The sequence below is a fragment of the Medicago sativa genome, chromosome 1, assembly GCF_051527215.1.
Source record: "Medicago sativa cultivar Bolivia chromosome 1, Bolivia_mono, whole genome shotgun sequence".
NCBI lineage: Eukaryota > Viridiplantae > Streptophyta > Magnoliopsida > Fabales > Fabaceae > Medicago > Medicago sativa.
The window spans coordinates 94,320,278-94,343,091 of NC_140749.1; the positions used below are offsets into that span (position 1 = coordinate 94,320,278).

The window sequence follows — 22,814 nt, forward strand, 5'->3', positions numbered from 1 at the left end:
TTCACAGTTTTGTTTTTAGTCCCTACAAAATAAAATCACACTTTTTAGTCCTTGTGACATTTTCCTTAAGCATTTTAGGGACCAAAAATGTTGATGGAAATTTTTTATAGGGACTAAAAATGCTGACAGAAAATTTTATAGGGACTAAAAACACTAACGGAAAATTTTGTAGGGACTAAAAAGTGTGATTTATTTTTATAGGGACTAAAAACAAAACTGCAGATATTTATAGGGACTAAAAACTTAATTAACCCTTGTTTTTTCTATTCTTTATTTCCTCTCCCACTTTGGTTGTTTTTTTTTTCTTTCATAAGTGTTGTTCTCCCAAATATTGAATTTTATTGCTACTTTAGTGGCCTTTTTTTTTTCTTTTTTTCTGATATTTATTTTAATTTGTCTAGGCCAAAAAAGTTTATTTAAGTAGTCTAGCGGTTAGAAAAATTTACATTAAATGTGAATTAATGGAGTGTCTGGAGATCGAACTCTAACCCCTACGTATATTATGCATTACTCCCTCCGATCCTATTTATAAGAAATAGTTGGGTCAACAAAAGTTGATGTATTTAGACTGAATTTTTAACCAGATACATTAACTTTTGTTGACCCAACTTTCTATTATAAATAGAACCTGAGGGAGTATCCATTAAGCTCTCGAAAACAGAAAAAATATATTTATAACCGGTTAGAGTATTCTTAATTACTTTCTACTTTCTATTTAATTGTGCTCCATTTCACTTCCTCTACCAATATACTAGTAAATTGATTGATTTGCAGAAATTTTTTTGGCTTCTTCCCAAACAACTCTTTTCTTCCCCAACGTATTTGTCTTCCCCAATTGTATAAAATTGGAATCCTAATTAAACAATCTGCAATCTACATTCTAATATCACCTAAATTTCCTCCAATAATAAGTGGTCCAGTTCCAGTTCTTCACCAATTTAAAAAACTTGAAACCCTAATTTTTTCGTATTGAATTTGAAAGCCAAAATCCACAAAATTTCTTGAAGCAAAACTATTTAAATTGAATCTCAAATGATGGGGGTGGGAATATGGGAAAAAACTGTTATTAAAGTCGAGCTTCATCTTCAAGCTCCAACTTTAATGGTGATGAAAAGAGGTTGAAGATGATTCAGAAATGTAACCTTCAAATACATCCCTACGTAATATTATAAACCATCAAATAAGTCCCTGAATTTTTTAATCATATATCAAATAGATCTTTGAAATTACAGAACACACAAATTGAAACTGAAATATTATATAGGCAAAAGTCATAGGTCATAAGTCATAAGTCTGAGAAATTACATAGGCAAAAGCAACCCAATTTTGGGGCATTAACAAGTCATAAGTCTTAAACGGCAAGTTAAGCAAAAAGAAACCCAACTATGGGGCATAATTCAAACAAGCCTAAATATTACAAATCCAAAACATCTATTAAACTCCAGGAAGCATCACTTCTTTGGAAATCCGGGAGTTGGTATAAAGTCCATGAATTTAGTAGGTTGAGTCGAACCGGGTGGACCATAGGTAGGATATGGAACCCTAATCATGCCAGCAGGAGGTTGATGAGCTGGTGCAGGACCCCTCATTGGTGTTTGCTTAGGCCTATCAGCTGAAGGAACCGGTCCTCTAAGGCCATACCTCCTTGGTGCAACACTCTGAAATTGCAAAATCAATCAAATTAGTCCCTAAAATCATAACATAATCAATCATATCAGTCCTTCAGTTAATATACTAATTGCCAAAACGATCCTTAAAAATTAAGAGTCATACCTGTCCAGCATTTGCAACAACATTTCCTGCAGTTTCTGCATTTCTAGGCACAACATTTTGTGGCACAGAGTATGAAGCATTTCCAGGCACAACATTTTCTGGCACAAAGTTAGGAGCATTTTCTGGCACAACATTTTCTGGCACTTCATTAGGAGCATTCCCAGCATTTTCATCCACAACATTTTCGCAGGAGATGATGATGATTTTGGAGGGGTGAGAATGGAGAAATTTTTAGCGGGAAGGAGAAGGGTGAAGGATGTTTTTGATGGTTCTGACTGAAATGTGAAGAAGGAGGAATATGTAATGCAGGGGCAAAATGGGAAAAGCAGGAAAAAAAATTGAAAAGTGAAAAATGAACTTTTTCCAAATCAATCAAATTAGTCCCTGAACACGTGGCTTCCTTCTTGCCACGCGTACAAGACAACACAGCATGCGGGGCAACATGTCAGCATGGCTAACGGACCACTTGGACGGAGGGACCTTTTTGATGGACGTTTGACAAATTCAGGGACTAATTGGAAATTTCGCATAATTGAGGGACTAAGTTGGCCGACGCGTGAAAATTCAGGGACTAATTTGATGGTTCACTCATTATAAATAAGTACTAATGTGCTACTGGTCAATTTTTTCCTCTAAAACATCAATTAAATTGCCTCGCGATTTGACAACTTAAAAGTGTTTAACTTAATTTGATGACAAATTTAATTTTGATTTTGACATACAAGAACTAAGTGTAGATAAAGGGTAGTGTTAACTTGTGCCCTTAGGGCACATGTTAAGAGACCTAAAAGGAGAAATATTTTATAAAATTTTGTGCATTCAACTCATTAAAAAGTTAAAGATTAAATGTATTGCACACATTCCAATGAGTTATTTCTATATTTGTTTCATTAACTTGTGCCTTAAGGGCACAAGTTAACATTTCCCATAGATAAAATATTCAAGTGAGTACTCAAAATAAAAAATAATAAAGATTTAAGAAAATAATTTTATATATTAATTTGTGTTATTATATGGTACATTCTTAGGTAAGTACTTTGGAGTTTGATTCGGTACTGATACTTTTAGACAAAATCCGTTTAACAATTGAATTTATTTTAATATAAATTAATATAAAAATATGAGCGTTGAATGATTGGATGAGGGGTACACATCCAACCAAGTTTAAACTTTATAGGTATCATCGTGATTTTTTGACCTAGATGAACTAATCAATTCTCTCTAACATTGTTTGTTTTTGCTTAAAAAGAATTAATGTTTATTATATAAATATTATTATCAATAAAATATTAGAAACTCATGCAAACCTGAGTTATTATTCGTTTGTTCAAGAATAAATGATAGGAATGCACTCTCTAACACACATTATAATACATTCTCTTCTTTTTTCAGGTACATAATACACCTTCTTCTATTGATTGAAATTTAGACAAAATCTCATAAATTTGAATTCATTCATAAAAAAATTTAACTAATAAAAGAGAATATGTTAGAGTATGTGTTTTTTTTTGAGGGAAATGTTAGAGTATGTGTTAGAGAGTCTATTACTAGCACGTCTTTTTGGTCAAATGTAAACTGGAGAGTATCAAAAAATTATTTACAAATATTAAATTACCACTAAAAAAAAGTTAAATTAAATAATTGTAAAAGTATTGAATAAATTTTTTATTAAAATAAAATGATAAATGAATTATATTTATAAGTTTGCAATATGTTTAAGGTAAAGAGGAAAAAAAAACATGGGAGAAATTACTTTTACACGTTGTTCTCTCTTCGAATCATATCAGCTAAGTTGATCTACTAGGAAGTTTATATTCTGTCATTGCATCAATATTAAGACCAATAATGCATATTTTTTCTTTAAGGAAGACCAATAATGTATGTATATCAGAAATTACTTTTACATGTTGTTCCTCTTTTTAAATCACGTCAACTCAATTGAATAAATATTCGATAGTAGTGGCATTTTCTTCGACATCCAACCATACCAGGGAGTTGATTAACGGTATGAACAACATTAACTAAAATGCATATTTGTGTGTCAAACGAACTGCTAAAGACTTCACAAATAACATTATTCGGAGACATATACACACTTGGTGCTTCATAAACAAACACGTTGGCCATTTTTGAAACCTTATCAACCTTAAATATGGCTCATAAATTTGCTGTAGTGATCTTTATTTTAGCATATGAATGAAGTTTTCTTTTACCGTAAAAAGAAAACATGACTGTTTGAAAGAAAAAAAAATACTAATGGATAGCTGAAAAACTAGTTTATAGAAGATGTAGTTATAGTGAATAACTTATAAATTAGTTTATAGCGGATAAACTACTCGATTAAATCTATAATGTTTGATAAAATTAACGGTTGAACTAATTTATAAATATAGACGACATTTAAAATATATGTTTAATTAATATTTAGGGTTTATTTAGCAAGACATAATTTTGAGCTTATAACTTATAGGTTAAATCATATAATCTCACTTGACTACCGCTACTTTCCCGTAACCTATAACTTATTTTTACTAGCTTATAACATTTTTTGATAAGCTAATTCACATAACTTATAACTTATCATTTATTATCTCAGTTTTAACCTATAATTTTAATTGAAAATATTAAATATTAATTAAGTACCAGATCCGTTCAATAAATACATGTCGCAGTTTAACAATGTTCACTATTTACATAATTTACTTTGACCATATTTTTTAACTAATACTAAATACAAATGTTAGCGTGTGAGATGCTCGGTTTGTGAATATTTTTTAAAATATTAATTTTTATAATTTTATATTACAGATAATTAAAAATATTAATGCTCAAAGTTGTGTATTGACATATGCGAAGTGATTGAGTGCGACATGCATTTAGAAACGAAGGAAGTATATATATTATATTATGTCTTTTCATATTTATAAGGTAGTTCAACCACTTATTTTAATAAATACTACAAATTCAATCAATTAACTTCAGCTGTAAGGTTATCCCCTTTATGGTAGCCTATTAGCTATTCGTAATTTTTTACCAAACATAGCCTTAATATTTTTTTCAAATAAGAATCCAGAGGTAAAATTGAGAGAAAGACGATAAGCTAAAAGCTAATTGAATGAGCTTAACAAAATAAACTATAAGTTAGTAATTAAAAGGTTATAAGTTCGTGATAAAAAAACCGCAAGTGTGCGGTTGGATTGGTCCCTCGGATTAATCGGTCTTGGATCAGATACAGAATTTAAAAAAAAAAATGTTATTAAGCGGATCTTTTTTAGCATATGAGTTTATAAGCTATATAATCATAATATGATATTTTTATTTTGGTATCATCATAATATTACACATGTTAAAGGATTGTATATAGCAATTTTTTTATTGAAAAGACAACAATTATTTATTAAAAAGTTATATATTTAATATAAAATATAAAGTTTCAATACAAACTTAGTACTATTTTGAAGTTATTAACGTATTTGAATTGGTTATGTTAACTTGTGCACTAAATGTACATGTTAAGCAACCCAAAAAGAACAATTTTGCATTAGAAAACATAATATTTTAACTTTTAAGAAGTTGAATGTACGATTTTTGATATATATATTTCTATAACAAGTTTCTTAACATATACCTGATTCACAGTAGCATTTGCCATTTGAATTTGGAGGAAATAGAAAAACTCTAAATATAGTAGTAGTAATTTTGAGGTATGGTTTTTGGCAAATTGCAGCATATGCTTGATGGGTGAGTATTAGAATTCATTAACTAGCATTTAATCTTGTAGCAAAAAAAACTACTGCATTCAATCAGAATATACGGAAATATTTAAATCCATATAAATGACTTCTTTATCTTCGTTGGCTGATATTGGTGAGGTGTCAATTCAATTAGAGGCAGTTCCAAAATCTAATAAATGGAGGTTCGTTGAGAAAATGAGAACCTTATCTCTGTGTTAATGATCAAGCTGTCTTCCAACTTTATTCCTAGACTAGATACATTATTCATGAGCACATATTATCAAAAGACATTCTTAAACAAAATATCAATTAACTTTATTTAACGTTTCTTTTTTGACAAGAAATTTATGAACCTTTCTAGAATATATTATCCACGTAGGAAGTTTTATCTTGTGGAATGAATTATAATTTGAAACTAGGATTCAAAAAAAAAAAAAAATGAATAAAATAAAAAAGGAGGGACCGGTTTGGAGAAATAATTGAAAATTTCACATCAACAGTGATTAGCTCTTTAACCCTTTGAAAACAAATTGTTTTTAATAATTAAATGAATGTCCATAAGTATATACCAGGACTGGACCGAAATAAACAGTAGTATTGTATAGGGCAATGCTTACGCAACAGTAGATGAACGCCCAACCTAACTCCCATGGAAATTGAAAGAACAAGTAAAAAAGAGTAACCCATGTGTCCTGAATGTGCCAATAACAAATCTTCACATGTTCCCACAGCCAGCCACCTTGTGTTGAAGGAGGGAAATGAAATACTAGTAAAAAGGGAAGGGAGACGTATAGGTAATTGATGAATAATTAGGTCACCACTCTCACGCCTCATAACAGCTAAAAAATCAAAAACCTAAAAAATAAGTCAAAACCGCACAATAAATATCAAACAAGCCCCACGTCCATAAACTACCCCTTCCACACCATACATACACTGCATCCTCCTATCTTAATTGCATTGCTCTCTCTCTCTCTCTCTCTCAACTTCATCATAAATACTTACTTATATATTCACACATACAATTGCACATTCTTCATTGTTCTCATCCCTACCCACATTAAACACTACCACCTGCTTTCTCTTTCTCTCTCTTTCTCATTCAAATTTTTATTACACCATAACTCCACCGTATGCTACTACTCAATAACTGTTCCTTCTTATTCAAACGCTGTTAACTCAACCAATCCAATTTTTTCTTCTTCAATAAACAAACTATGTCGGCTCGCATTGTAGCTGAAGATGTTCCCGATTCTTATTTTGATTTTATGGAAATGGACGACTTCACGCGCCGCCGTGACGCCGGTGATATGCCGACTCTCGGACAGCTTCTCAAACACGTTGGAGATGTAAGGAAGGAAGCTATCGGGGATGGCAGTGAGACGCCGGTGCATCACACTCTCGACATCAACGGAATGGAGGTTCGATCACTTCCTTTCGTTCTTTCCTTCAACAACCTTACCTATAGTGTTAAGATACGGCATAAAATGAGTTTCACCGACTTATTCTCCCGCCGCCGTGCATCTCCGGTGGCTGAGACACCTGCACTTGGGGAGACGGCGTTTACACGGAGTAAGATTCTGCTCAATGACATCTCCGGCGAAGCACGTGACGGTGAGATCATGGCGTTTCTTGGAGCTAGTGGCTCTGGGAAATCAACTCTGATTGATGCTCTAGCAAACAGGATCGCAAAAGGAAAATTGAAAGGAACTGTAAAGCTCAACGGCGAGTCGGTGGAGTCTCGTCTTCTGAAGGTGATTTCTGCCTATGTGATGCAAGATGATCTCCTCTTTCCAATGCTCACAGTGGAAGAAACTCTCACCTTTGCAGCTGAATTCCGTTTACCGCGATCACTCTCAAAATCAAAGAAAAATGCTCGTGTTCAAGCTTTGATTGATCAACTAGGACTCCGCAACGCTGCAAAAACAGTTATCGGAGATGAAGGTCACCGTGGAGTCTCTGGTGGAGAAAGGCGTCGAGTTTCAATCGGAATTGATATAATCCATGATCCAATAGTGCTCTTTCTTGACGAGCCAACTTCAGGATTGGATTCAACAAGTGCTTTCATGGTTGTGAAAGTGCTTCAAAGAATTGCACAAAGTGGAAGCATTGTGATCATGTCAATTCATCAACCAAGTTACAGAATCTTAGGTCTTCTTGATCGTATGATCTTCTTATCACGTGGACAGACAGTTTACAGCGGTTCACCATCGCAGTTACCTTCATACTTTGCAGAATTCGGCCATCCCATACCTGAAGGTGATAACCGAACAGAATTCGCGTTGGACCTGATTCGCGAATTAGAAGGTTCACCTGGAGGAACAAAAAGCTTAGTTGAATTCAACAAATCATGGCAAAGCATGACTAAACTTCACAACAACAATGATGTTTCTTCACATAATGCAATGCCCTCATTATCATTGAAGGAAGCGATCAGCGCCAGCATTTCAAGAGGGAAACTAGTTTCTGGCGCAACAGCTGCTGCAACTAATTCCAATGCAATAGCCACATCACCATCTTCGTCGTCATCCTCAATCGTGCCTACTTATGCAAATCCATTTTGGATTGAGTTATTAACACTTTCAAAGCGTTCAATAACTAATTCAAGGCGAATGCCTGAACTATTTGGGATAAGATTGGGTGCTGTTATGGTAACTGGTTTCATTCTTGCAACAATGTTTTGGCAACTTGACAACTCTCCAAAAGGAGTACAAGAAAGGCTTGGATTCTTTGCTTTTGCTATGTCAACTACTTTTTACACCACCGCAGATGCACTACCAGTTTTCATTCAAGAACGGTTCATTTTCATGAGAGAAACCTCTCACAATGCTTATAGGAGATGGTCCTATGTGATTTCTCATGCTATTGTTGCTTTGCCTGCTTTGTTGTTTCTCTCACTTGCTTTTGCCTGCATAACATTTTGGGCTGTGGGGCTTGATGGTGGATTCTCAGGTTTTTTGTTTTACTTTGTTATCATTCTTGCTTCATTTTGGGCCGGGAATTCGTTCGTTTCATTTCTTTCAGGTGTGGTTCCTCATGTGATGTTGGGTTACACTATTGTGGTTGCAATTCTTGCTTATTTCTTATTGTTCAGTGGGTTCTTTATTAATAGGGATAGAATCCCTGGGTATTGGATTTGGTTCCATTATATGTCATTGGTTAAGTACCCATATGAAGCAGTTCTGCAGAACGAGTTTAGTGATGCAGCTAAGTGTTTTGTGAGGGGGGTGCAGATTTTCGATAACTCACCTCTTGCTTCAGTGTCTGATGCATTGAAGTTGAAATTGTTGGACAGTATGAGTGATACACTAGGAATGAAAATCACAGCGTCTACTTGTTTAACAACTGGTACTGATTTGTTGAAGCAAAATGCGGTGACGGATTTGAGCAAGTGGAATTGTTTGTGGGTAACCGTGGCTTGGGGTTTCTTCTTCAGGATTCTATTCTATATATCTTTGTTGGTGGGTAGCAAGAACAAGAGGAGTTAAGTTGAACAAGGTGAACACCGTCATATTGTCTGTGTTTGAATTTGTTTATCCTTGGTAAATTTTACTATTATTAGTATTTTTTAATTACTTTTGTAACCTGTTTTTAATTGGCAAGTGCTGGGGGGTACGCTGTGGTACAAAAGTGTAATACCCATTTAGTTGATTACTTTTAGAATTTGGTTTATGACAAACATCCGTCTAATACTCAATAGAATAAAGTAAAAATTTTAAGTTTATATTTGATGAATCTTACTTGGAAGATATTTGTTTGATTTCTACGATCAGAAGAAAACAAAAGGAAATGCGTCACGGTTTATCACTTTAATGTCCCTTACACACTATTTCCTGTGCAAGCATTTTTTTACTCCAGCAAGTTAACTCAAGATTTATTAATAAAATTTAGAATACTATCAAATGGGAAAAAAAAAAAAAAAAGAGTCATTGCGATGATATTGTATATACGAGACAGACGCTCTTGCTAAATTATAGACATTACGTTAGTTTGCCGCCTGGTAAACCAACATGAAAACTATTGTAGCTAGCTAAAATGGTTCTATAATCCTCCATGATAGAACATATTCCGATTTTTAAATTTTACACTGAGAGTGTCATCAACAACTTGTTTGCAATTTAGATTCACATTCATTTGCTGGTAGTTCCATATGCCATCATAAGATATGATATAGGTAGTGTATTATAAAATTCAATGAACTTCTTAATCTAATGATCACCAACGTACGTAAATTAAACTGGTCGCACAATGTTTGTAGTGCCCAAAAAAAAAATCAAAAAATATTAAATTTCCATCGTTTTATTTTTTGTCCTTCAGGACTATATGTGATTTTTGATCGGTAGTTATGAGTGAACTTTGAATGGTAGACCTTTGATCGGTAGTGATGCAAAACTTTGCCAAATAAAGATTGAACTTTGCCAATTCCAAAACATTATTAATACAATTTTCTTACCCTAAAAAAATTAATGCAATTTTTATGGGGATGAAAAAAATAGTTGAACCGAAAAATTAGTATAATCTTGTTAATTTTTTAAGAGATAAACATTAGCTGATCAATATAAAGACCATTGTTCCATCCAACGTATGCATGTGCTAAAATCTTATTTTTATTATTATTATTATTCTTACTTTAGCAAATCTAAATAAGCAACCATACAACTTTTAATTAATCATTTGAATGATTAATTAAATGCGATGGGGTAATTTTTGGCAAATCAAATGCGATGGGGTGAACAAATGGGCCAACAATGGAGAGCAAAAGACGAAAAGAATAAGACACAAGCTAAAAGAGTTGTGCTCCTCCTCTCGATATTTTTCTCCTTCACTCTATTGGGTTGCATTAAGAGAAAATGGCGTGTAGCACAATGTGATTGTCCTATAAATCTATCAAATTGTTCAATTTATCTGATCGTAGTTTTTAATGGACATAAAGTATGAAGCCCATATGCATGATACGACACGGTACCGATACGCTGATAAAGGAAAATTTTAAAATTTAAGATATGATACGGCTGAGATACTTCAATAAAAATTTAAATTTAAACTACATATTAAAACTTAAAGGGAAATGTTAACGAGTACCCCCGGGGCACTCTTTAAGGGCTATAAATAGCAAGTATTTATAAAAATGTGTGTAATTAATGCATTGAAAATCGAAATATTTTACTTTTTCAAAGAATAATTACTTATTTTGGTATGTTTAAAGAGTGCCCCGGGGGCACTCGTTAACAAGACCCAAACTTAAAATACAAAATATGGACTAAAACTCAAGCAAAAAAATTGGCGCAAAACCTAGACTAAACATACATAGAAAAACGATAAGGCACAACAATGAAATTGTCTTCACATAACAATAGAAATATAAATGTAAGTAATATTGATAATAAAGAAAGCGACAATTAGTCAATTACATATATGATATATCCTAAATAGAAAATATCATTACTTAGTCAATTACATATATACCAAATATAATAGAAACACAAGGTAGCCCGCACATATCTGTTTTCCACCGCATATCGCTCGTACCCCAGATATATCTGAAAAGTATTGGATAATTGTTTTTTTAAAAAAAAATCTTTGGGTACTTTTCTGATACGTATCAGGAAGTATCAGGCAGGTATCGGTGCAGGATATACAGTACGTCATCCATTTTGAAGTATCTGGGCTTTTGAAGACATCAACCATGTTTTCCGTGTATAAACTATTATTTTAACATTACAATATTGACATCATATGTTTCTCTTGTCTTTATTTTTATCTCTTTCATAATATATTTTTTTATTTTCTATACTTCAAGCACATTTTAAAAATACTTAAAATAAAATACCTCACACCGTATTTGATCAATTTTTTTTAGGTTCAAACATTATTTCTCTTGCCTAAACAAGCCATAGGATTTTCATAATAAACTACCAAAATTTATCAATCAATGAATGTTATAAATAATATTGTTTACATAATGCTATTGAATAAATTTCATTGGAAAATGAAAACTTCAAAGTTTAAAACAAATGATCGAATTTTTGTATTGTTAAAAATTATTAGACATAAAAACATCATATGATTCACCAACAATAATATTCTTAAAAAAAAAAAATAACTATTATGACTTGCACACAAAAAAATATTAAGTCAATGATGATGGAGTCTAGACCGAAATATGAATATCTCTTTTCTTTGCGAGGTATAAACAATTTTATGATTATAAAATATGTTATGCTAACGAATGTCCTAAGAACACTTGTTAAGGAAACAAAAAATAGTATGTTTGTATTGGATTCAACAACATTTTAATTTTTAAAAAAGTTAAATTTTCATTTTTCATCATATTTCAATGCAATATTTCTATTTTTATCCTCTTCCAATGTCTCAAGAAAACTCTTTAACATTTCCCTTATAAAATAAATATTGGTGTATTAGCTAACGTGTTTCCTGAGAAGGTTAAAGAAAAGAAGCAAAAATAAATTTGCTGTTTTTCGTATTATGATATCTTTTTGAAAATTGCTTTTTTGACATTGAAAACTTCACATTAACACAAGTAAAATACTTAAATGCCCCTAGCGGTAGTTAACTACTGTTGAGGACCCGACAGCAGTTAACTACCGCTGGCCTCCAGCGGTAGTTAACTACCGCTGAATTCATCTCTTCAACACAACACACACAACTTATTTTTCTTCTACAAGGTCAAAATAATAGCCCAGAAAACCCCAAAGCTTCATCTTGATTCCAAAACCCAATCGTCACCATCCCAACCTCTATAAATAAAACGAGCTACTATGATTTACAATTTTACAAATCATACCCGACCCCATTCAAAGTTCATATGCCCCTGCTCACACCATGTTTGGAAACAGTGTTACATTTCTTTGCTTTTTTAAAGAAAATTATATTTTAAATTAAGTTAGAAACATGTCATTTCTTATTGAAAATAATAGCAATTGTTTAAGAATTTTTATTACAAGTTACTTAATTAAAAAACATTTTTTTGAAGGATTAATTAAAAAAACATAAGAATTATAGTTGTAGTTGCCCTGAATTTCTCCTTGATCTTGAAGGAGGGACATTAAGATCAATAGACTGAAGTTTCTGCGGCTCTTCCTCTTATTGTGCTTCCTGCATATAGTGAAAACAATGACATCAGAAAACACAGTGAATCAGAAGGATGTCTAAACTCATGCACATCCTGAATATAAGAGATGAATTCAGCGGTAGTTAACTACCGCTGGGGCCAATGGTAGTTAATTGTTGTCGGGTCCTCAACGGTAGTTAACTACCGCTGGGGACATTTAAGTATTTTACTTGTGTCAATGTGAAGTTTTCAATGTCAGAAAAGCAATTTTCTATCTTTTTCTTAAAAAAGATGGAAATATTTTTCCATACACTTGAATGGGACATGATAAAGTACAAAGATAAATAGTTAAATATTTTGGTTCAGATTGATACGCATGTCAAAAATTAATCTAATAATTTCTTAAAAAAAAAAATAATCTAATAATTTCTTGAGTCTCTAAGTAGGAAATGGTATGAAGCCTAAGAAGCATTCTGACGTAATCTACCACCGTCACAACCACCGCATTCAAAGCACCGGCAATCACCTTCTAATCAGGTACGATCAGTTCCTAAACTCATTCTTTTCATTTTTAACAATTTTAAATTTACATTATCTAATGTACGGTGTCCATTTGAATAAATGAATATCATTTATTAAAAAAATTAAAAAAAAAATATATATATATATATTTTTGAGGGAAAGGGAAGTGAGAGAAATCTACCACAAAAAATAAAGAAAAGTGTATTATCCAAAAACAAAGACGTGAGATTGAGAAAGGAGAAGGAAAAATGGCGAACTTAGCAACAGCATCTGTTCAACTCTCAAACCCATTTCCACTTTCTTCTTCTTCCAAATCTCTTCTCCGCAGACCCTTCCTTCTCTTCACCACACGAGCCACCGAACCTCAAACACCACCCTCCGACTCGGATCCATCCAAACCCGAATCCGGAGAAGACTTCGACGACCGCATTAACCAACTCCGTATCCGTTACAAGAGAGGCACCGGCAAGAAATCAGAAATCCGAAAAGGCAAAAAATCTAACAAGGCTACATCGGGGTCGGGACCGGGTTCCGGCGTGTATCTTCCGCCGGTGCCGCTGAAAGAACCGGTTTCCGGTGGGTTGAAGGTGGAGTTAGGGTTTAGCAGATACAGTGAGAGATTGAATGGTAGAATTGCATTACTTGGATTAACGGCACTGTTGTTGGTGGAGCTTGCAACTGGAAAAGGTGTTATCAATTATCACACACCTGGGACTGTGATTATTCAGTTATATTTTATGGCTGCTGTTACTGCTATTTATGTTAAGCTTGAAAAAGAGAAAATCAGTGTTTGGCCTGATAATTCTTCTTCAACTAATTAATTAATGTTTCAGCATTTTCAATTCAAAAACCATGTTAATTAATTAATATTGTTCAGCTTCGATTTGTATTTTGTACCATACTACAATGAAAATATATACTCCCCTTGTTTGTATTTGCTTGATAATGTTTATAGATGTACTTATTTTGCTTCATTTGTTACATTAGTCAATTGAAACATTTTATGTATGTATCAAATTATGTGTTGATAAGTGACAGGGAAATTCTAGACTAATATGATATGAGATGAGTGATGATGAATCAATCAAATGCAGTTGAGATTACAGGATGGGAACAAAAACTCGGCTTATGCTAAAACATACTGGTTTGCGAATACAAAGAGTGGGATTATGTTGGCACTGTGCGCTTTCAAAGCAGCGGCCTCTTTCTCATCTTCTGCTTCATTTTTGGAAATGCCCGTAGAGAATCCAAGAACTTGAGAGACGTTAGAAATTGGTATGGTTGGCCGATATGATCGGACAATCAGGACACAACATTATAATGCATCTTTTCAACATATAGATTTGTAGAAATTAGATAAATCATTTGCGTTCGTCTCCCTTAAAATGTATGTTACCAACTAATTAGCTATACATGAAAAAATGTTTTCAATACTCACCCTATAAGACCCAAGGGAGTGCCTTATTCGTTAACTGCGGAGGTTGATGCTGTGGTGTGCGGTGTCTGTTTGTATATAATTCTGGTGTGCAGTGGTTCTGTATATGCTAGCCTCAGGTTTTCGTTTTTTTGGCTGCTGATCGGTTCCAGGCTTTTGCGGTCTGTCGCATTTTCTGCTTGGTTTAGGCTTGTTTTGTTTTGCTGTCATGACAGTTGGGGTTCTGCTATATCAGTCCCTGTTGTAATTGTTTTCTGCTGTCCGAGAGTTTTTGTTGTGCTCCTTGCACGCGCTCGTTGTTAATAAATTTGCTGATTCTAAAAAAAAAAAAATACTCACCCTATAAGGCCGGTGTTTAAGTATGTGTTTGGTTGCACGTTTGAGGCAAAGCTTGTGATTTCAAGAAGCTACAAAACGAAGGTTCTACATTAACGTGGAAATCTTGCTGCGGAACCAAACAGAGTCGAATTTTGGAGCTGCTTTGTACAATCTAAAGAATGCAACATACAGTAATTTCCCAAAGAAACAGCTACATGAACCGCAAAGGCATGTTTTACAGCTTCATCCTTCCTTGCTTCGTCAGATAACCTAGCAAAGCCAACATTAGACATTAACATTGGAAGCATTCCGACACAATAACTGATACAAAAATAATGACTGAGACCATTAATACAATGTATAGTGATTGAAAGACTTGGTTATTTCCATCCAATTCTCTATCTTGTTTGTCAGATGTGAACACTGAATCAGTAATTTTCACCCATACAGCCATAAATTTGAGCCTTAATAACCCCTACTATTGCTTCCAAACTAGTATTACCTAGACATAATTGCTATAAATTTTCAAACAGTAATGATAAATAGACACAGAATAACATACACAAATACGACACCATCGTATATTTTACTGTTCATTGATACAATTCTTTTCCTCTTCTCAGTACAACACTGTCTAAAAAAACAGTACAACGCTCTCTCCTCTCACATCTGCAAACATTCTCTCCTCTCCGTTTTCTTAATCGTTTGTCCTCTGCAGGTTTCTCCTCTGCAGCACTGTCTCACCTACAAGTTCTCTCATCAACAACGGTTCACCGGCGTCACTTTCTCTTTCACTGCGGTGATCTCTCTCTCCCACCGTGTTCTCGCGAGACCACTCACCGGTGATCTCTCTCTGCATATTGTTCTCACCCGACCATTCATATACGTTTTGTGACTGTAGATCTGTGAGTTTCAGTGGTTGTAGGCGGTCGGAGACGAATCTGTGTTTTGGTGGTCGCGGAAGACCAAACTGTTGTTGTAGGCGGTGAAGACAAATCTGAACGGTGGTCGGTGGCAAGGACAGAGACGGTGATGGAGAGGTCAAGACGGTTTGTGGACGGAGGGCTGGTGGTGACGGTAATGGTGGGAGAATGGTTGATGACGGTGGATGTTCTCAGAGAGAAAGAAGAGGAAGTTATTAACAAAATCACCCCTCTTTTTCACTTAAAATCACAATAATGCCATTAAAATTTGACGGAAATTACAAAATTGCCCCTGATGTCGTATTTGTGTCTGGATTTTTGTGTTTAGTTATCATTTCTCATTTTCAAACCACCAGTTACCAATAATACTTTCAAGATAAAATATGCGTGACAGAACATTTATTTTTAAGTCTGACGCAAGATTTCTCAATAAACCAGTCAGTTATCCACCAGAAGAGGGCCATTAAAGAATCACCTAGGCAGATAATGTCAAACAACACTTTATTCAAAATTGAAAATCTTGTGAAATAAGATAATGCATATTTATGGGACCCAACTCCCCAAGAGGCAAGAGCTACTAGAAAATTTAAAAATCCCAGTAAACATTACGGTATTAATAATAATAGCCCAAAATTCTGAGATTCATAATAAGAGTTCTACCAAGAATTTTGAAGACGACGGAAGAATTATGTAAGCATTTAACACAAAGCTTACCTTGCCATTGATGATAGGAGTTCTCCGTAATTACTTGAATGCATTATAACACAAAGCAAGTTTTAAGCAGCAAATGTCAATATTTAAACATCAATTGTAAGATAAAAAAAACATCCTCAACGTCTATAACAGACCGATCCTATTTCCAAAACAAATGATTTGAAATGTATAATTTAATACTCCACTTTGCATTGTTACATAAGTCATACACCAGCACAGATAAATCAATAAGTTATGCACGATTAAATCCACATCCGCACTGAAACTCCATTGTAAAACTGGCTCTTGATCATGCCATCAGGATTGCGAGGGTGCTCGTAGAATCATTTGCAATTTTACGATCCTCAACCATGTTTCCGTGTTGTGCTACACCTAGGAACAGAATGTCGAAATATATGTGGGATCATGAGGTTGAAGGTGGGATCAATGATTCTTCCCATCCTTGCGCAACTGGGCTTTAAGTTATATTTTTATAAATCTGTTGCTTATTTTTAAGAATTTAACCTTGACATCACTGGGTTATAAGTAGAATCTCAAGTTTAACAACATTGCTCTTGATGCAAATCACCTAATTATCTTTATGCAGCTCGTTGTTAATAGAACTTCAACATATAAAAAGGGGTTCATTATAGTTTGAACAGCATGAATGACTCTGGCCTAGTTAAAACAAGAAGTTTCTAAGATGATCGAGGTGAAGAATAAATTTTACAATGTGTAGATCATCAACAACTTATTTGCAATTAAGTTCAAAAATGATGTTGCCAATAGGCAAATAATGCCTTGTACTTTTCTAGGAACCTTGACTGAGGAGAAGGAAAGACCAAGGACCATAGCAAATAATGCAATGGACATTGTGTTATTTACTACCTTCATACTATGCCGGTGAGATCTAGCTAGATCTTACAATTTCATGTCATACTGCAATGTACCCAACTGACAATTTATTAAATATAATTTTTTGTATACACTATTTTATGTCTTCATCGTGTACTGCTCTTGTACTTTGACGTCTCTGTTGAGTGTGAAATGTAAAGATTAAACGCAGATCGCAATTATAGAAAGAAAAAAAATGAGATCAGCTACTCCATTTTCTCACTTAATGCCGCTTCCTCATCCTCGGCATCCAATTCTTGTTCCACGCCTTTGACCAGTAAATGCTGCAAGCAGCATTGGAAGAACGTTTCTCAATATAATATAATTGAACAATTCATATAAATTGGAATCAATCATGTCAGACAGATGAAAAATATAATTCAATGTACAAACAAACAATTACAACTAAAATTAAATTAGAGAACAAGAGAAACTTATCGAATTTAGTTGTAGACACAGCTCCATCAAAATCTTCACAAATTCAATTGGAGGGAACCTGCAAAACAACACACTGTTAAGTAACCTGAGGCGTGACATAGTCACTGTCCTTGAGAATTTTATCCGCCTCATAAGCGCATATCCTCCCAGGATACAACAGTTCTTCCCCGTTATGAATCAGAGGTGACAGAACAACTCAAATTTATCTCAAAGATAACCGGAGATGTAACCCAGAAACTCAATATTTTTTATGAGGGAAAATAATGTGTGTATAGATAAATATGAAGTGAGGGAGTATATAAATGTATGCTATGTGCAGGTTCAATTTTCAGACTTTTCTAATGAAGAGGAAATTGATTTTCTGTGCACAGGTAATTGTTGTTTTGTTTTCGTGGATGAATGTAGAAAATGTGCTTCTCATCAATTTCTCTAGTGTCAAGCCTTCAATGTATATATATTGTGAGAACATGCCACTTACTCCACATAAATAGCAACATGAATAAAACCATTTTTTCAGTTGAGAAGATTAAGGCATGGCTTGACTGACTAAGTAAACATACTGAGTCATGGTGCTCATTTAGGAATTGAGAAAAACGTGGTCAACAAAAGAGAATACATATTGAACATGTAAAATACCAAGTCAAATATAACAATTTTTTTTTTATTTCAAATAAATTAATCAAAAGTAATTCTCAAATAAAACAAAATAATTGGATCGAAATAAATCGTAGAATAATTAACTTTTGAAATATACAAAAATTACAACAATCCCCCACATATTTCAAAAGTTAAAATAAAAAGTTAAAAATAGTTTTTCTGGGTAAACATCGTAGATGTAATGCATCGGAACGGTATAGCAAGCTATGGAACCCGTCCTAAACTAATAAGACTTAACACACGTGAATTGGTTTAGCAAGCTATGGAACCCAAGACACTTGTTGTATGTTAGAGGTCTTATAATCACACTACACCCCCACAATTCTTGCTGTTACGCGGTTGTGCGCAAATAGGCCATGCGCGTGCCTGGTATTCATGAGTGCTCTAGAGACCCGCCACGGTCTCATGCAAGCGGCCCCACTCGACACCCATATAGGCGATTTCATCAAGTGTATGCTGCAAGTCATACACCACCCATAAGGGATATGATAATCATTGAAATCATTATAGCTTATCCTCTCAATATTGCAGTGTCTAGCACTTACTCAAATACACCATAGGAAAGAGACTAGGATTAAATTTTACGCTAGCAGAACTAACATGTGACTTGTTCTTACCACATTGAACCTTCTTCATGGGATCTCCAATCACAAAGGTTGGGTTCCTATCACATGTCAATTTCGATTGGCTTAAGACTCAATCCCCTCGATGTCCACAAATTTATTTCATCCCAGGGGCTTTATTAGTACGTACTTTACACACATTGATGAAGACAAAAATTTCTTTCATCAAAGAATATTGACTAAGACGTCTCTCAGTCAATTAATCTCATATTTACCAAGTTAACAATTATAAACTTGTTCTTCATAATAAATTCATACAGGTCTGCTTAGTTGTTTACTAAGCGACAACATATTCATCAATAAGATAAATTTATTTATAAATTTAGGATTCATATCTAATTAACGTCATTGTATTATTTGAATACAATGGTTTATCCACTTTTAAACAATATCTCATATATTGTCAAATTGACTTTTTGATATATGTCATCGGGTCTACTTAGATAAATTCTAAGCGACAAACCCCCACATTGTGAAAATATAACTATGTATAGATTTATTATAATGTCTACTTGAATAATTTTCAAGTGACAACAGTTCCACAATGGAAAATAAATCCGATAAATATATATTTTCTCATAAACATATTATTCTAATACAATGAATAATCCATAACGTACCATGCAACCTTTTTCTTTTCTTTCTCTTTCATGTATCAAAGTCTGACAAAATGCAAGTCTTGCAAAAATCATAAGATCTCTAAATTCATCATGCACCATAATAGAATTGAATTCAATAACATGTATATAGAAATATACTCAACATTTACAAGATTGAGAAGATGCTGGCTACAACTAAAAATTTAATCAAGCATTTTAACATGATTTCCTTAATTAATCATTGTGTACTAATTGTTTATTATTTTTAAACAGGAAGGCATTAACCACAAATAATCCAAAAGATCAATTGTGTGTTAGTTAGAAGCATATCACTGAAATAGCCATATCAAAACAGTACACTAATGGTTAAATGCAGTCGATATAAGGTGCTTAGCATCAATGTACCAAGAAATACGAATAAATATTACAAACTAGTACCCAACATTTCAAAATAAAATATTTTCAAAATAAACTCATTGAACAGTTTCCAATGACCTTATGATATGGTTATTACTCTCTTAATTGTTTAGGGAACCATACACAATATAATTATGTGAATTTAGCTTTTCACAAATATGACAGTTACAAATACCAAATGCAAACAGAAACTATACACACAAAAATAATATACCAATTTTTTTTATCATGCAACTTAGTTCCTCAACTAATACTATAGCAACTTGCTAATAATATGATTAAATGCTAAAACACACAACTCATTTAAATCAATCTCATAATGCAACATATAATGTTCTATGGGAACTTATCATTAGTTTATGATGTGTGACTTTGTTATTAGAAAAAACAAGTATCCAAAACTATGTTGCTGAGTATTAGCTATGAGAAGTAAGATTAAATTGATAAAACCTGCACGACGATATTAAAGACTCATTTGCAATTCCCTTGTACACCAAAATCACCATGCGCTAGTAAAAAAAAAAAATCAGCTTTAATAATCATCCAAGTCTCATATATTAAATTAAATAATTATCAAATTAATGAAGCACATAGCATATTCATAAGCGTAACTAAACATAGAGCTAGAATTCCACCAAAATTAGGCGTCATAAAAGGATTGATAAAACCTGATTATCAAAGGCTTTCTACATAACACCGAAGTGCTGAGAAGCTTGGGCTTGAAATACAAGTTGGCCTTTTTTTTTTCTTCTTTCTTCACGGCTTCACAGACGGCTTGATATCCTTTTAAGCTAAGCAATTTCTTTCACATCTACTAGCAGGAGAACAAATAAATTTTAGAATAATAGGTTTCATCAATTAAAATTAAAATCCTCAAGATTGTTGTAAATTTAGATGTGGAATTATCATGTATAAGAAGAAATTAAAAGAAATATGATAACAAATAATTAAGACCAGTAATAAAGAGAAATAAAGTAAAGGAACTTATCGAATTTGGTTGTAGACACAGCTCCATCAAAATCTTCACAAATTCAATTGGAGGAAACCTGCAAAACAACACACTGTTAAGTAACCTGAGGCGTGACATAGTCAATGTCCTTGAGAATTTTATCCGCCTCATAAGCGCATATCCTCCCAGGATACAACAGTTCTTCCCCGTTATGAATCAGAGGTGACAGAACAACTCAAATTTATCTCAAAGATAACCGGAGATGTAACCCAGAAACTCAATATTTTTTATGAGGGAAAATAATGTGTGTATAGATAAATATGAAGTGAGGGAGTATATAAATGTATGCTATGTGCAGGTTCAATTTTCAGACTTTTCTAATGAAGAGGAAATTGATTTTCTGTGCAGAGGTAATTGTTGTTTTGTTTTCGTGGATGAATGTAGAAAATGTGCTTCTCATCAATTTCTCTAGTGTCAAGCCTTCAATGTATATATATTGTGAGAACATGCCACTTACTCCACATAAATAGCAACATGAATAAAACCATTTTTTCAGTTGAGAAGATTAAGGCATGGCTTGACTGACTAAGTAAACATACTGAGTCATGGTGCTCATTTAGGAATTGAGAAAAACATGGTCAACAAAAGAGAATACATAGTGAACATGTAAAATACCAAGTCAAATATAACAATTTTTTTTTATTTCAAATAAATTAATCAAAAGTAATTCTCAAATAAAACAAAATAATTGGATCGAAATAAATCGTAGAATAATTAACTTTTGAAATATACAAAAATTACAACATAATATAATTGAACAATTCATATAACTTGGAATCAATCATGTCAGACAGATGAAAAATATAATTCAATGTACAAACAAGCAAATCCTATAAGTTAATTGGTCTCCAAGTTTATCCTTGTAAGATCCACTTAAAATCAACTTAAGCATGTCAGAGGAGAGGTAAAACTGCTTCATTTTGGAAGGAAGAGAAGTTGAGGATTCCGATCAATTCCAATACTCGTAAACTTGTTACCTCAGGTACATAATATATCAGCATATTTCAGTTTCACTATCCCAGTATCTCTACAGAAAACCACAGTATAAAAACCAAGTAAAAAAAGTTATAATATAACGTATAACATAAGCATTGTCAACAACGATATTGTTTGAGTCAAACACAAACACAAACACATGACAATGATTCTTGTTTCCAAGAGGAATTTATTCATGTCGTCTTAATGTTGAAGCTCCACGTGGATTCTTTAAACCACGGTTTCATAAAAGATAAAACTTATATGTTTTTTGTATTCTTAACATAACTAACTATGACTTCTTTAATTTCATAATTTTCCTAAAGTTTGTTATCAACATAAAAAGTGAATTTTAGGTTAAAAAATCATACGAAAAACACATAATAAATGCGCATAAGTTTTGTCCTTTAATAAATTGCACCATGATTTTGGGAGTCATTACTATGCTAAGAGAAAATCATTGACCATGATTTTCTTCAAGCAATAAGATGATTTTAGGAAGGATGCAAAAATAGGAGTTTGGAAATGGATCGATTTTAAGATGTAAGCATTTTTCGTTGTCTCAATGGTTGGTTAATCCTAAAGCATAATCTTTTTGAAATGACTAGTGTTTCCAAATTAATTTGCTATATAAGTTTTAATCTTTTCTTCTACAAACATGTGTAAAGGAAAGAGAAAATTGAAAAGCAACATAAATCACAGAAACAAACAAGCAAATCAATAGCAAAGATC

At 33.2% G+C, this 22,814-nt stretch overlaps 2 protein-coding genes across 2 annotated transcripts; both read left to right on the forward strand.

Annotated features, from left to right (window-relative positions):
• The first annotated feature begins 6,420 nt into the window (after nt 1-6,420).
• LOC146959419 (ABC transporter G family member 1-like) lies at nt 6,421-9,229 on the forward strand. Its single transcript, XM_085740947.1, has one exon. The coding sequence runs from the start codon at nt 6,725-6,727 to the stop codon at nt 8,993-8,995; it is 2,271 nt and encodes a 756-aa protein (XP_085597073.1). The 5' UTR covers nt 6,421-6,724; the 3' UTR covers nt 8,996-9,229.
• Nucleotides 9,230-13,320: 4,091 nt separating this feature from the next.
• LOC146959420 (FKBP-type peptidyl-prolyl cis-trans isomerase) lies at nt 13,321-14,075 on the forward strand. Its single transcript, XM_085740949.1, has one exon. The coding sequence runs from the start codon at nt 13,350-13,352 to the stop codon at nt 13,920-13,922; it is 573 nt and encodes a 190-aa protein (XP_085597075.1). The 5' UTR covers nt 13,321-13,349; the 3' UTR covers nt 13,923-14,075.
• Nucleotides 14,076-22,814: the final 8,739 nt, after the last annotated feature.

What these genes read in the sequence shown, in the direction of transcription:
- LOC146959419 (XM_085740947.1), top strand. Translation starts at nt 6,725, where the DNA reads ATGTCGGCTCGCATTGTAGCTGAAGATGTTCCCGATTCTTATTTTGAT.
- LOC146959420 (XM_085740949.1), top strand. Translation starts at nt 13,350, where the DNA reads ATGGCGAACTTAGCAACAGCATCTGTTCAACTCTCAAACCCATTTCCA.